The sequence below is a fragment of the Amphibalanus amphitrite genome, unplaced genomic scaffold (genome assembly GCF_019059575.1).
Source record: "Amphibalanus amphitrite isolate SeventyFive unplaced genomic scaffold, NRLGWU_Aamphi_draft 002162F_arrow, whole genome shotgun sequence".
Taxonomy (NCBI): Eukaryota; Metazoa; Arthropoda; class Thecostraca; order Balanomorpha; family Balanidae; genus Amphibalanus; species Amphibalanus amphitrite.
This window is the reverse complement of record NW_024883655.1, coordinates 20,034-35,332: the sequence shown is the minus strand read 5'-3', so window position 1 is coordinate 35,332 and position 15,299 is coordinate 20,034. Positions and strand designations below refer to the sequence as shown.

Sequence of the window (15,299 nt, the reverse complement as noted above, 5' to 3'; positions counted from 1 at the left end):
TTATGTTGTCAAAGAAGCTGTTGACTGCTTCTATTGTCACCCCAGCTCTTGCCCGCTTGATGTTTTCACAAAGGCGGGGCCTCAGCTGTTCTTGGTGGCGATAGAGGAATGACCAGACCCAATCTTTGCCAGGCAGGTTGTCCTTGAACAACTTCGTTGTAACACCTCGCCTGTCCAAATAGCCTTTGACGATCAGACGCAGGTCCCAAGAGTCCATTGGATAGCCCCACTCAGAACATGTGACAAGACGTTTCACCAACATCTTCTCAACATCCTCTCCAAGGAATGTGGGATGGCCAGGTTTTCGGGTAGCAGGTGCCTTCTTGTGCCTATATATGACACTTTTTGGGATCCCAAACTGCTGCTCAGCCACCCTGAAAGGCATCCCTCTGTTCACTTCATCCACGGCTTTCATGATTTCATCTTTGGAATATGTTTTCCTCCTTTTAACTCCTCGCTTTGACTGATAATGACGTACCATATCGGTGTCCCTTAAAGCCCCGTTTTGACATCAAAATCTACCTGAAACAGAAAAAAGCGGAAATGAGGATGAGGCAAGGAGGGTACATGGATGTAATTTCATAGGCATCTTCAGGATATATGTGGTCATTGACTATAACTTTGTGAAGATCCCACAGTCCGTGGTTTTGTTTCCACAAACAAAGTTTTGGGGGTCACAATTTTCTTGCGAATTTGGCACTTTTTTCAAAAGCTCATAGCATGAGAACAACAACAAGCATCTTGGAAATGGTGATGTGGCATGCATGTCCACACATCAGTGTTTCATATTATATATCTATTTTCTTTTGTTTCTCGTTCGCTGTATTACCAAGATCCCTCTAAACTTTTTCCCGAAATTTGTCCCCTATAACCCCAATGTCCCTTATAGCCCCGTTTTACGGTAGGTCAGTGCAGGTAACAGACTGGTAGTGTTAGGCCGAGTGCACACGTAGACGAGATTTGGAACTGACCGACACAGATGTAGCGGTCTGGAGGCAAGACGGCACAACCAGCAGCCACATACACACGACGGCCAGTATTATATTCTAGGTGATTTACCAATTTTGAACATGCGTTGTTGCAATGGGGTTGGGAACTCGATTTTTTAAGAATGCATGAAAATGATCAAACTATTTTCACAGAATTTATGGTGCATACCATTGCCTCATAAAATCAATAAGCTGAGAGAAATGGGGGAAGAAAGATAGGAAACATGTTTTGAAAAGTTCTTGAAAAAAGATGCTCTTGATGCTGTTACGTCACATGTCACCTTCTGCGGTTGACAAATAATGGCGCATCTGGCGCACCACAGATTACATGTTATTACGGAGCGAGCGAAGCGAGCGTAGTCTTTCCTTAGATTAACGGAAATTTCTGAGTATGAGCGGCCGGCCGGCCGGCCGGCCGTGGTCACGCTTTTGCGAGGCTTATATCTCAGCAACCACTTGACCGATTTACATGCGGTAATTTTTGTAGGGTAGCTTCATTCCTTCTTCCAAGTATTGGACTATTCCCGATGCATGTGGGTGACCCCTTATGCACGTGCCACGTGCAAAACGAAGAGGTGTCCGTTTTGTAATTGTTGCAATATCTCGGTAACTACTTGGCCGATTGCGCTGAAAGTCGGCATGTAGGTAGGCACCCACTAGGCACTGCATATCCATGTGCCAGAGTTGGGGCGCTGCTGCACGTGCGCACGTGCAGGGGTCGATTCCAGATCTCGAGAACGGCTGGACCGATGGCGCTCAAATTTGGCACATGGTTAGGGACCGGTTAGTAGGGTGCCGTGCAAAAGTCAGTTGGGCCCCATTTTGCACGTGCGCACGTGCAGGGTGCCGCTTCCAGATCTCGAGAACGGCTGGGCCGATTGTGCTCAAATTTGGCACATCGCTAGAGACCGGTTAGTAGGGTGCCGTGCACAAGTCAGTTGGAGGTACCCCCTCGCAATTTCGCACGTGCAAGGCCCACCCTCTCGCTCGCTCCGTTAGTCGCCCCAAAAGGCGTTATACTGGTATCAATGGGTGAAAGATGTTGTTTGCTTCACTCTGCCATTCGCGCTCTTTTTAACTTTAAATTATGCTAAAACATCTACGGATGAAATGTTCAGTGTCAAAAATTGATGTGCCTGCCGTGTACTATATTCTCACTTAACATGAGCGCGTGATAAACATTTTATGTACCTCGAATTTTCAAATGATAAAGATGATGAATCGGAGGATGCTGAAAAGCAAAAGCTCATTCCAATATTTGGACTACTTTACGATTAAAATGTTTACATTCCTGTCATCTTATTGATCATTTATTTGTTCTTTTTTTTATGAAAATAACTTAAGGCGTTGAGAACCGAGGTAATTTCTATCTACCGTGCCTAACTTACCAGCAACAGCAATCTATCTACGCCCTACGGTGGCAAGGGAGACTGTGAAAGAAGCGTAAGATGGATTCTAAACAATTCTTTTGTGATATACTGAAGGGCAAAGTGCAGAGAAGAGCGTACAAGTCCTGTTTTGTGCCAGGCTGTTGCAGTAGCACTTATGAAACTCCGAAAACGATCTTCGTTCATGTCCCGAACAACATTACCCTGAGGAGATGATCGTCTGCAATAGCAGGAAGAGCTGATGCAAGTACTTTGAAATCCACTATCAAGTCGGTGCTATTGTTGTAATGATCACTGTGAGGTGAGATATTTTGTGCAAGGGCTGAGTGTAATGCCCAGGAAATGACCTCCATTCGCCCCCTGACCGGTCAGGGTTATAAAATTTGAGTGGATGGCGGTCCGTTTGGGGTTCAGATGTCAATTGTATTTTGTTACTGTCAAACAATACATGTTATGCTGGCAGCGAATGTGTGTAACGTCGTTTTTCGAAACAGAAGTTAGAACTGTAACGGCAGAGTGCTTGCTGGTCTCATCGTAAGTATTGTAAGTGTTGTAAGCAAAAGCATTGTCAATATTGTAAGTATTGTGAGCATTGATGTATGATAGATATCACCTCACATGATCTCGGCTCAGATAACACTCTCCGGTGTCCCTGTCAGTAAATGGCACCTGGATCATTACAGATAAGATAATTTGTCATAATTCTTAAAGAATTGGGTGGTTTTGACTCGTTTACTCGAGGTGCAGGTCGCATTTCAATACTTTTCCATAGGCTTGCAATGTAAAGGTCACGACTCTGACCTAACCTCAGGTCACAGATCAAAAATTCTGAGATATACAAACGACACATACTGCAGGTACTGTTTTGAAGACTTGAGAGGAAATAACTTCGTGAAAAACTCAAGCTCTGACGTGTTTGCAAACTTTTCTGAGGTGGGGTCAACAAACCTGCTCTGGTTACCTGACCTGACCTGACCCGGCATTTTTTTTTTTTTTTTGCTGAGATGTGCGCAATGAGCATTTAGGAAAAGTCACCAAATATGAGCTGAATGTCTCGCGGCGTTTGGCAATTGTACAAGAAAATCCTGAAAGGTCTCCCCGTCCGAAATAGGGTTAATGTGTATATGAAGAGTTGCAGATGCCAAACATACCCAGATCTAAGACTGCAGTTCCCAGCGCCGCTGCAACGTTTTTAAAACAAACATACATAGGACATACAAACATGTTTATTTGCATCTGTTTTGGATAATAGCAACTCATGGCGCCATCACCCGCGATAACTGTTAGGATTTGAGATATATTTTTATTTAGGCCATTAGTTTGGCTGTAATGTTTATTAATATTAGTTGGGCGGAGTTTGGTAGTTTTTTATTTAACTTGTGGAATGTTGTGCTGATTGCGGGTTGTTCAAACCTTTCAAATGTAAGGACCTTATTGAACTCAACCCTACCCCTACACTACCCTACATACGACTGGACGCTTTCCAAGCCCACAAGCATCACGACGCCGAGATGGAATGTAGCCGAGAAATCACCCTCGCCATCTGCTCTAGAGCTAATCGTGTGGGGCGGCGTGTTGGGCGCCGCTTAGCCTATGGGGGTGCACTTCTAGTGGATGGGGGACGGGGGTGCACCTGCACCCCTTTCATATGGAAAGTTACTTCCCTGATTACAGCTCCCCGTATTGCACCTAATCAGGGCACGGCCAGCAAACGAAGGAACAATTCTGGATGACAGGCGAATAACCGCTCACGCAAGGAGCGGAGCTCCGCCCCGTCCAAAGTGGCCAACAAAGCAGAGACAGAGGCAGCATCACATCTTCCATCAAAGAACTGGTTTCTGGCTTGGAAGATGAGCTCCATCTTTGCATCCGAGTCGGTGCTGTCAGGAATCAGCTGATCTAATGGAGTGAGAGTAGTGAGACGACTAGCTATTGTATCAGAGCTGCCTGGTCTTCGTAGCATTTGCACCGATTCTTCTCGATCGGACTCTGAATTCTGTCCCTCCTGCGTATTACTTGAGGCATTGCTATGTAGCTAAGTCTTTGGCAGAGTTTCATTATCCATGCTTTGCAAACAGTGCCATAACAACAGTTAATTAATCACCAAGCTTCTTTGCAAGTTCCAATACAGTTGAATCGCACGCGATTTGAGTGCAAAAATCAAGAAAAGTGCCAACTTGTTCCCCTAAAATATTTTGAATATTGACCTAAAAAATGAGTAATTTCCAGATAAAATAACAGCGAAATCAGTTTTCGCTTGCCAATAAAACTCACAGATATTGAAGCTCCATTATAAAAGGAACATTTTAGTATATGCCATTCTTGATAAAACTTCTTAGCCACGCAATACCAGCGCAAAATAAAGAGACACTGAAAACACGACCAATCACTCCGATTTACCATAGGAAAATACATAGAAAATGTATGTCTCAACTGCGCCAAATATACAGACAGTTATATACCTACATGTGACGTCATGATTAGCCCGACCAATCAGAAGCAAGTTGTTTTCAGCCACAAATAATTAATTTCTGAACTAACTAGGCATTTTTTTTAACAAAGTGATTTTAAATTAAATCATTAAAAATTCTGAGCTTTTTTATTTTACCAAAACATACAGAGCATGCAGATAGGTCCCAACCCTATTGTTAGGATGGAGAGGAAGGGAGGCAAATCAGCTGACCATTGCAGACTGGCGTATCCAGATGCATATACGGCATACATAATGTATGACATGCATTAGAAGACCGTAGTTAGTTCCCTGTCTGCTCATATGCAATGTCTGCGACCGGGTGCAAACGGCCCAAACCCGTACGACCGGCTGCCTAACGCAGAACGGAGCGGGAAGAACCAGTTCGACGCGCGCACCCCCTCCCCTTCCCCACCCCCACCGTACGGTCGAGCGGTGACCCCAGACACCGACCGGGCTGCACGCACGTGCCGGCCGGCGGGACGAGACAAACACCTCCTCAAAGCAGTCAGCTGATGAATAACGGCTCGCGGCCGCCGCAAATACGAGGACAAACGCAACAGCTGTTTGCTGCATAGTGCATATCTTAGGAAGTTCTTTTAACCATTTCAAATGTGCTTATCATGTAATGTCATGAAGTATACCGCGCTGACTCATCTTCTAGCATGCTTCTTCGTTCTCGTAAAAAAAAAAAATGAGGCAAGTGTGTTCATTGTCAGGAAAGACACGTAGTGAAATTAAAGTTTGATGTCTGCTTACGTTCTTTTGAAGGTTGCTAACCACGGGACTACAATTCTGATCGCAACACGAACACATCATCCATCACCGTTCCGTTGTGAGGGCAGTGTGGTGACGCGCTGATTCAGGAGACTACTCACAGGACAGGTGCGATCGGCGGACTACTCACAGGGCATATCGAGCTCGGGGCAACTCGCTGGGCGTCCAGGGCTACTCAATGAGCGTCCAGTGATACTCACTGGGCATGGACCAAGAGGTTCAGTGCGGTCGGAGCCCGGAGGGCTCGGGGAGGGCTGAACATGTCGGCCAGGGGCCAGTGCATGGCTCAGGCTCGGTGCTACTCACTAGGCATGTCGGCCAGGAGGGGATATGAGGACTCTGGGATACTCACTGGGCATGTCGGCCAGGAGGGCCGGTGCGGTCGGCAGACTTCTCACTGGGCATGTCGGCCAGGAGGGGATGTGAGGACTCGGTGCTACTCACTGGGCATGTCGGCCAGGAGGGCCGGTGCGGTCGGCGCTACCGCGGATGGGGCGCTGCTGCCGGCGGCGTGCAGCAGTGTGACGGGAGTCATTCCGGCCGGCGGTCCCACCGAGCCGGCCGCGGGCAGCGCCGTCTGCCCGGGCTGGCCAGCTGAAAACACGGATACACAGCCGTCAGACATGGGGGACCAGGTGCCAGGCACATGAGCTGCAGTGAGCACACAATCAGACACAGTGGCCAGTGCTGGACAGGCAGGGAATGCACAATTAGACATAGAGGCCAGCAGCCAGGCACATGGGGAACACACAATTCGACTGAGTGGACAGAGTTAGCACACACATTGGTGGGCCCTGTGGGATATGCCTCAACTGAGCATTATTGACATTGAAAGGAAGACCTCACCATACACTCCCAGCCAAGAATGGGCGCTCAAAAGTAAAAACATATTAATCGGCGTCGGGCCGGTGCTCCGCGACTTCCACATCGGGCCGGGGGTGTCTGAACCCCCCCCCCCCGTCTAACTCGGCTCCTGGTCCACGTAGCGACACAAGGTAAGCGGCATTCGAAAGTGCGTCAAAAAAAAAAAAATGATGGAAACATTTTGGTCGTTTTTAGGTCAGGTCAAAGGTCAGGTCGCAAGAGGTTATCAAAGGTCAAATTTAGTCCATTTCAACAATTTTGGGACCTGCCAATGGCTGATTCGGGAACCAAAAGAGCGATAGTGCCGCGGAAAAGCGCATTCGATGGCCCTTTTACAGACCTTTACTAGTATTGTTCTCAGACTTGACCTCAGCTAACGGTTTAGCCTCCACAGGGCAAAAACTCTAAAAGTAGCAGTATTCACGAAAAAAATGGTAATAGCTTTTGACTCAATAGAGCTGTGACATTACTTTTGCCAGCATCGTGTTCCTCTCGTCGAGACGCGTCGAATGAACTATTAGATGACTTTGAAGGGTCATTTTGAAAAATTGACCCTTGCATGACCAGACTGGAAAGGGTCATGTTGCATATCGGTCAATTCGTATCTAGCTGAACACATCGGAGGTGTTGACATCGCTATAGCATGCCTCTATCAAAAGTTATTGTAGAAAAAAAACTGCTGGGGACCTTTCATGACCTGATATGACCTCAGGGACATAGGAGAGGTCACTGGTGCTATTTTTCTAATCCGCTGGTCAAGCATACCTGTAACTTGATGTTATAGTGTTTGGAATGACGTTCATCCAAAAGACGCTCTTTTCAATTTTCTCCCACCTTAGGTCACTAACATCAAAATTCCAAGATAAACATTTTGTACATACTGTCACTTATCAACCACTGAAAGGTTCAAGACGATTGTTCAGTTGGTGTAGATATGATGAGTATTCATACTTTTTCTGAGGTGAGGTCACTTGAAGTGACCCGGTGACGTATGAACAGGTGTGCCAAAAAAACGAAAAACCGGAGGCGGATGTGTGTTCAAACACCCCTGGCCTGGCGATGGTTATAAGATGAGACATCAATGCCATTTGCACATGTCTGATAATGGCAAATGCATGTTAGGTTAGGAGTTAGGACATAAGCACAGACCTGAATGGTGGACCTATGATCCCAGTGGAAATGGAAGGTTGGGCATTGGGACACATTGGATCCACAAGACAAACAGCATGTATCTATAATCCAAAAGAAATTGATAACAAACCATGGGAGAGGCCTTATTATCTCTGACTGAAGCTCCCAAAGAACAGCCAGTGAACCATGAGTTCAGTTAATAACATGTCAATTAGAGTAACAGGCCATCAAACCTTTTTGACTTGGCACTCTTGTGAAGAACTGTGCTCAAAATTATCCATAAATGTTTTGCTAAAATTGTTTAAACTATGATAAAAGATCATAAAATAAAATGTTTTAACCCGCGCCCCACTGGGGGGGGGGGGGCTATTTATAGCCCTCCTCCCGTTTTTCTGCAATAACTTCCAAACCGCCTGACGTATGGACGCCAAAGTTTCAGTACCTTCGGCCGCATCAATTTGACACCTTGTGTCAAAATTTGAACTTCGTAGCTACCATAGGTCGGCCGGAAATGACGTCAGAGTGACGTCATGTTCGGCCGATTTCGACGCAAAACATTGAACCACGGCAATCGCTCCCAAGGGCTCAGTTTTTAAGCTAGCTCCAATTTCTTTGCATGAGAGGGCTCAAAATAGACTGCGCTATCAAACTGCTATCTCGGATTTTCGAAATTTTGAAAATTTTATATAATAAGATTCAAAATTTACATTTTTACTTTTTTCAAAAAGTTTTTGACTTTTCGAAAAAACCGGAATATATGTGATAGAACGCGTTATTATGACTAACTCTAGCAAGTTTTAGCTAAATATCTTCAAAAATGGCCAAGTTATACGCATTATTGCAAAAAAATTCACAATTATTAATTTTTCAAATCAATTTTTCAGCACGTATTTGACATCGTACGCCAATATAAATAGCACCATCGTGTTCCTGAGCTCAAACTGCATCCAATAGACACCTTTTCTGTTGAAAAATTCAAACTTCAAAATTTGGCATTTTTTGACCTGAAAGTGACCTGACCTAAGCTAAATTCGACTCAAAATGACCTCGAATGACACAGAAGACATCAAATTCGAAATCTTTGGCCTAAATGGACCATAAAACATGTGTCACACTCACGTGACTGACGCATGATATAATATTTTCGTGACCTGTGATGACCTGACCTTGACCTGAAAATCAAAATACAGGGTGGGGCAGCATAATCGGGAATAAATATCAAACGGGATTATTTGGTCATGAATTTAAAAATATAGCTCCAAGCACTATTTTAACAACATCCCATCAATCGGTCACCTTTTACCTATCCCTCATCCTATTTGACCGCCCTTCGCGTCGATGACCTTCTCAAGGCGGGTCCAAAAGCACGCGCATGCACGTGCAGCCTCCTGCTTGTCCATGATCGCCCATCAGCTTCGTACCTTGCACTGAAGACCGTTTTTACTGATGATAAGTTGTTCATTAAACTTCTACCAAAAAACGCTCCATATAAAGAATTTGGTCGGATTTAAATCGGCGGAGTTGAAGGACCAGAAGTTTTTGGTTCATCTCAGGTGGAGGTGCCCTACACAATAACATGTCGTCCTCACTGCAGTACCAGCACGGACAGAGTCCTCGTAAGACGTGATCTGGACCGTCAGTGATCCTCTCTTCCGACGACTCCACGTGAGTCTGCCAGAGTGTGGATGTATTTACCAGAGGTGCTCGTTTTATCCGGGCTCGATGAAGTAGGGTGCACCACGTGCACCTCCCTTGAAGACCACCCATAGGTCCATCACCTCAACAGGATGTTTACTTTGCATGACCGCTGCAATATTCTCGATACAATCCCCTATATGGCATGCCATTCTTTTTTATCGTATTCCAGTCGGTGATAAGATTTTTGGTCGCTGAAGTTTTGAACATTGTTTCTTTTTAATATGCTCAAGAGCTTCTTCCTTATATTCAAGTGAGTCATCTTGTATGTCCTCTGCTAAGAGTTATTTTACGACGATTACGTTAACTTTTTGTCCTAAGTATCCCCACACAATCCTTATCGTCCGTGATAACACGTTGACCTGTCCAGCAACCTTTACGTGGAATGGCATTGTTTTAAACAAAATGTTCTTGTTTTACTCGTTTAACATTAGTGTCTATGGGCGCGCGCAAAGCACTTGGAGCACCGTCGAACTATTTTGCTGCTCTTTTCCAGGAAGTTGCATGCTCATGGATGTAGTCATGTCAGATGATGCACAACTTTTGGGCGTTTCATTGCCATGATATAATTTATCAAAATAATGCCATGCCTACTCATGACCAGAGCCCAAAAAGCATTCCCGATTATGCTGCCCCACCCTGTACAAGTTTGGTACCCTCAGGGTATCTAGAGCATCTGTTCACGAGTGTGTGAACAAAAAATGAGCCTGATCTGACTTGTAAGACGGCGGCCAGAGCCCAAAACGTGAACAAGCCAAAATGCTAATAATTTTTACTTTGACCTGACCTGTGACGTCATCGGTGACCTCGAGGTCAATGAAATTAGGTTTCGCTCGACAGTTTTTCCGGGGCTATCAGACGCCGTTTGAATTTTGACGATCGGCTCAGTAGTTTCGGAGTTAGGAGGGGGGCTATGAATAGCCCCCCCCAGTAGGGCGTGTTACACGCAGACCCCAGTGGGGCGCGGGTTAAATATGATCCTAGCACAAACACCAAGAAAGTTGAAAAATATCCAACTAAGATAAGTTCATTTGAGCAATTTAGGCATTCATCAGTGCATAGCAACTGAAACAAACCAAAACAGTAACAGTAATGGGGGAAAACAGCAGTTATTCAGCTCAGTGTTTTTCTTTTTTTACAAATCACGGCAGTAGTGAGTAGAACTACTTTAAAAAGGTTGGGAATACCTGTTTCCATGACTTAGGTATGTTTTGATATTTTGGTAAAATTACAGAATATTTTTAGGTAAATACAGGTGCTTGATGTTAATCAATAGGTGTTTGCTATTTTGTTTCCAGCAAAGTATCGCAACATTGCACAAACTAGGAAATGGTCTTCTGAAAAGCAGGCCATCACATTCATGGAAAAGGTCATTTCCCTCTTTTGCACTCTTTTAAAATGGAAGAAATCCACAAAACAAAATTATGAAAAGAAAGAACACCTCTTTTTAAGGTAGAAAAGTGACATCACACATAGATACCTGATACCTTTTACACAAAACATTTATAAGTTACACCCAACCACATGTTGAGTCAGGCAGGGTTGTGTTACATTAGGTAAGGTTAGGTCAGGTTAGATAAGGTTTTATTATTTCTGCTCATAGTGTACCCAAGTTTTTCAGCATTAATGATTGCATGAACTATTTTCTAGATTGATGCATGGTTTGTGGCAATATGGTGTGGTTTTTATTCAATTTTGAGCATGACAGTCGGGCACACTGTGGTATTTCCGATCCATTTATGGAAACGTTTCCATTTTTGGAACAATGTTCCAAAAATGGATACGCCGTTTCCAAAAATAGAAACTGTCTGTTCCATAAATGGAGACGCTGTGTGCATCGCTACCTTTAAAGCAAACTGGGCATTGATTGGTGCAATTTGGCATGCACAGGATGCCACCAATCGACAGCCAGCATTCTAGTTTATGTTCCTGTTCTCCGACTTTCCGATCAGAAAACCGAAAGTTGACGAACGAGGCGATGCTTATAACATGTTGACGTGATAAAAAAATTCACACGTTTTTCTAATCGAAATTAATAACATTGATGAATGTTTTGAACAAAAAATAACGTTTTTAACAGACTACTGAAAGACTGGTCCATTGATTGGAACAACCACATTACCGGGAACTTCAGTTTTTCATTCGTTTTCACGCTGCATTTTCCGGTGTACCAGCGGCCTGGTGGTCGTCAATCTTTGATTAAATCGCATGAAAGTTGTTGCAAAGCCCTATTTGGAGACTTAAGTGGGCATTTTATGATATTTCAAATGTGCTGAATATGATCGTAGGCTCGGATCAACGTAAATCTCCGTGCAAATACGTAAAAAGCAGGATGGAAATAAGGTCTGCACCGTCGTCACACCAAATATCGTTGTATTCTGACGATGAATTTATTCATTCTAGCTCATGTGTAACATTGATATCAATTTTATATATTGAAATGATATCTACGCTTTATGTATTGCCCACTTTGGACCACATCTGTCCAGTAGTTTCTGGGAAATCTTAGTTTTAGTTGACTTTTGAATGTGCTTAAGTTGTGGCGCATAATGTATTATTATCGAACCCGACGTCCAAGGTAACTGCCGAGAGCCGAGATGCTAAACCAGTCCCAAAACATCAAATTTTTAGTTGCATGTGAATTTTAAAAACACATTTAAGCAAAGTTTGCACACATTTGAACTTCAGCGTTTCTATTTTTGGAACATCGGCGTTTCCATTTTTGGAAACTACGTCTCCATAAATGGATACGATTCAGGAGCATTTTAAAGGCGTGAATTTGAATGCATACGACAGCTTTCCATGCAAGAAGACAAGTGCTTTTGGTGTATCTGAGCTTGTTTTACGCGAAACAGTCGTTATACATCAAATCCAGCCACCCTCGGCAAGAAAATATGTGCGGAGATGTTAGCGTTTCTATTTATGGAACGAGCGTTTCCATTTTTGGAACAGAAGAGTAGTCAAAATTGGAAACGTTTCCAATAATAGAAACGTCTCCATAAATGAATCGGAGATACCACAGTGCGCCCGACTGATGAGGTGCAAAAGAGGGATTTGACCATGGAAAATGCTAAAAGCGTCATATGACAGCATTGAAATTATAGCAGTGAAGTAGACTAATTCCAAATAGTTCTTATTTTCAGAAAAAAAAATGAAAAAGGTTAGGTTAGGCGCAAAGGCATCAGTTTAATTTCTAGGCAGTAGGCACTGTCTGAAATAAACATAATGTTTGTTTTCCAAGCATTAATCATGACCAAAAATGGTTTGTTATGTAAGAAAATATAACAAAAAGCAAAATGTTTTTAAGACACTGCATGTAGGTACTGGTACTTGACCTTTCTGGATACATTACATCTATTACCTCAACCTGCACCTTGATTGAGCAAACCCTGGAAATTTAGAAAATGCATCATACGACACAAGCAGGGAAAACCTAACCAGGGTAAATTGAGGATTCAGGTAATGGAATCGGATCGGAATAACGACTCAGAGAAGTTCACTCGATTGCGATCATTGTTCAGTCTCAACAACAATGTAAACATAAGGAGACAACGCGAGAACGAGAACCAGACTGACTTACGTTGCCCGACCGGATACATTTCGTTTCTCCTGTCCCGACCCGTTTTAAAGCCACATTTAACCGCGAATCAAAACGTCCTCCCCGTCCTCCAAACCCAAGCCACCAGCAGCCCGCCGTTCCGCGGGAGCCTCTCTCGACAACAACGGCCAATTTACTGCGAAGTTTCCCAATATGGCGTCCATAGTGATGGACAAAAGGTTGAAGTATTCTTAACTCGATACTTGTTCAACTAAAATGTGGAATCGCTATATGATATTTATCAGCTTGAAGAATTTCGTTAAGTGACAAGTCCTTCAACTTTTGATATCTATAAAACATAAAATTGATAATTTGCTATGGTGAACCTCCGCTGAGTTTCCGTCACAGCGAATTCTCTGTTGCCCGCGCCATCTACTGATGAGACGCAACTGCCCTCTGGCGAGAGAATTTTGTGACAACATCAGCCAGTGTGGTAACCGGACAAAAGATCGTAAAGCAGGAGATCGTAAGGCAGAAGATCGTAGGAAGTTGATCGTATGCAAAAGATCGTAATGGATAAAGACCGTACGACATAATGCTCGTACGGACAAAATATCGTATTCGCTAAAGATCGTCAAGGAAAATGATCGCATCATATGCCAAAAAGTCGTAATCGATAAAGATCGTACGATATAATGCTCGTGCGGACAAAAGATAGAATTCGCTAAAGATCGTCGAGGAAAAGGATATTTAGCCAAAAGATCGTATGGGATAAAGATCGTACAGTACCTATAATGTTCGCATGGACGAAAGATCGTATTCGCAAAAGATCGTCGAGGTAAATTATTGTACGCCAAATGATCGTATGAGATAAAGATCGTACAGTCAAAATATGGTATTCACATGGTGCAACCCAACTCCAGCGCATACAAATCTTATCAATTTCTGTGTTCGCGTACCTACCTAGTTAGGGGCCGTCGTAAGCTCGTATACGTGATGTTGTTTCAGAACTTGGATGGCTCAATGACACCTAAAACAACGCAACGCGATGTATAAGTGTATGTACCGAATAAATGAATGCATGTGCTGCCGTTTCATGTGCCTATTTTCATGCATTGTTTTTGAAGTGCATACAACTAAGTTAACCCTCGCCGGCGCAGGCCATTTTGAGTTCTTCGACGGCACAAGGGGGGATGGGGGTTGGTACGACCCCCCACCAAAACTACTTCGTAAATATTCAAATGGTTGCTAAATTCGAATTCAGCTCCAAAAACTAGCCTAGAAACATGTAAAACTCGAAAAAGTGAACCGAGGTCGGTCACCAAAGGTCAATGACGGTCCTGACCTTCAGGTGACCTTGACACCCACCCTAATGCATGGGAGCAACATCAGATCACATGTTTGAACGTTTGAAACCACGAAAAGCTTGCAAACGCGCGGCTAATGCGAGCCGACATACGCCGAATCGCGATTCCGGCCAAACATGGTCTCGGAAAAGAGGTCACAGGTCAAAGGTCATTTCGGTCAAGGTCATGTAATTTTCAGGGTATGTGTAAAATTGATCAATGCGAGGGTACTAAAAGTTTCGTCGCGATCATCCGCTTTTAAGCGAGCTATTCGCGAAAAACCTTTTGGAGGGCTGCATCAACCCCCCCCCCCCCCCCCTGTGCCGGCCAGGGTTAAACCCATGTTCCAGACAGAAGGAACGTCATGTGGATAAGCGATAATGAAAATATATGTAGAAGGGGAGGGTGGGGCAAAGTGGCCACCCGGGGCAAAGCGCCCACCCGGGGCAAAGCGGCCACCCATCGTTTTAGCCCTTCACAGCTGGCGTCAGTTTAGTTTTAATTTAACCCGCGCACCGACGGGGGTCTGCGCCAACTTCGCACCGACGGGGGGGGGCGGATGACCGCCCCCCCCTTGAGATCTCGAGAACGAAGCAAGATAGCGACAAGCGGTAAACGGCATCGGATACGCACGGCCAGGATCTACAATTTTTACAAAGGTCATTTTCAGGTCAGGTCAAAGATGACGTCACAGGGGTCGAAAAAGTCAAAATGGCGGCGCTAGATATGGAGAGAGTTTTTCTCGAATAACTTTCGAATTAGTCAAGATAGGAACAAACTAAGGGCATCATCGTGATCCTCTCGTCAATCCGCATCGAATGATATATATGTTGACCTCGAAAGGTCAAGGTCAAAGGTTGACCTCAGGTCACGTGACCTTGAGGTCATCATGTATATCATTCGATGCGTCTTGACGAGCTGAACACAATGAGACCACCCACGCGCCTGTATCTTGTTCCTGTACGGAGTTATTGGCCAAAAACCTTTGGTGACCTTTGATGACGTCACATGACCTCACAGCTGCCCAACAGCAGAACAGACCTCAAGGTAGTGAAGGTTGATCGTATATGAAGTCATGTATGGTATATGGGGCCATTCCGA

At 44.3% G+C, this 15,299-nt stretch overlaps 1 protein-coding gene across 3 annotated transcripts in view; it reads right to left on the bottom strand.

Moving 5' to 3' along the window:
• Positions 1-15,299, bottom strand: part of LOC122376485 (protein argonaute-2-like) — a 40,422-nt gene that overhangs the window by 12,257 nt on the left and 12,866 nt on the right. Inside the window, exons 1-2 of one of the 3 annotated variants that reach the window (XM_043356369.1) lie at positions 12,895-13,062; positions 6,069-6,218 (exon numbers count right to left, since the gene is read on the bottom strand). In XM_043356369.1, the coding sequence (XP_043212304.1) occupies positions 6,069-6,218; positions 12,895-12,913 (169 nt within the window). In that variant the 5' untranslated portion in view covers positions 12,914-13,062. Of the gene's footprint in view, positions 1-5,976; positions 6,006-6,068; positions 6,219-12,894; positions 13,063-15,299 lie in introns of those variants that run through there. The other 2 variants (XM_043356368.1, XM_043356370.1) reach the window with 2 other exon arrangements.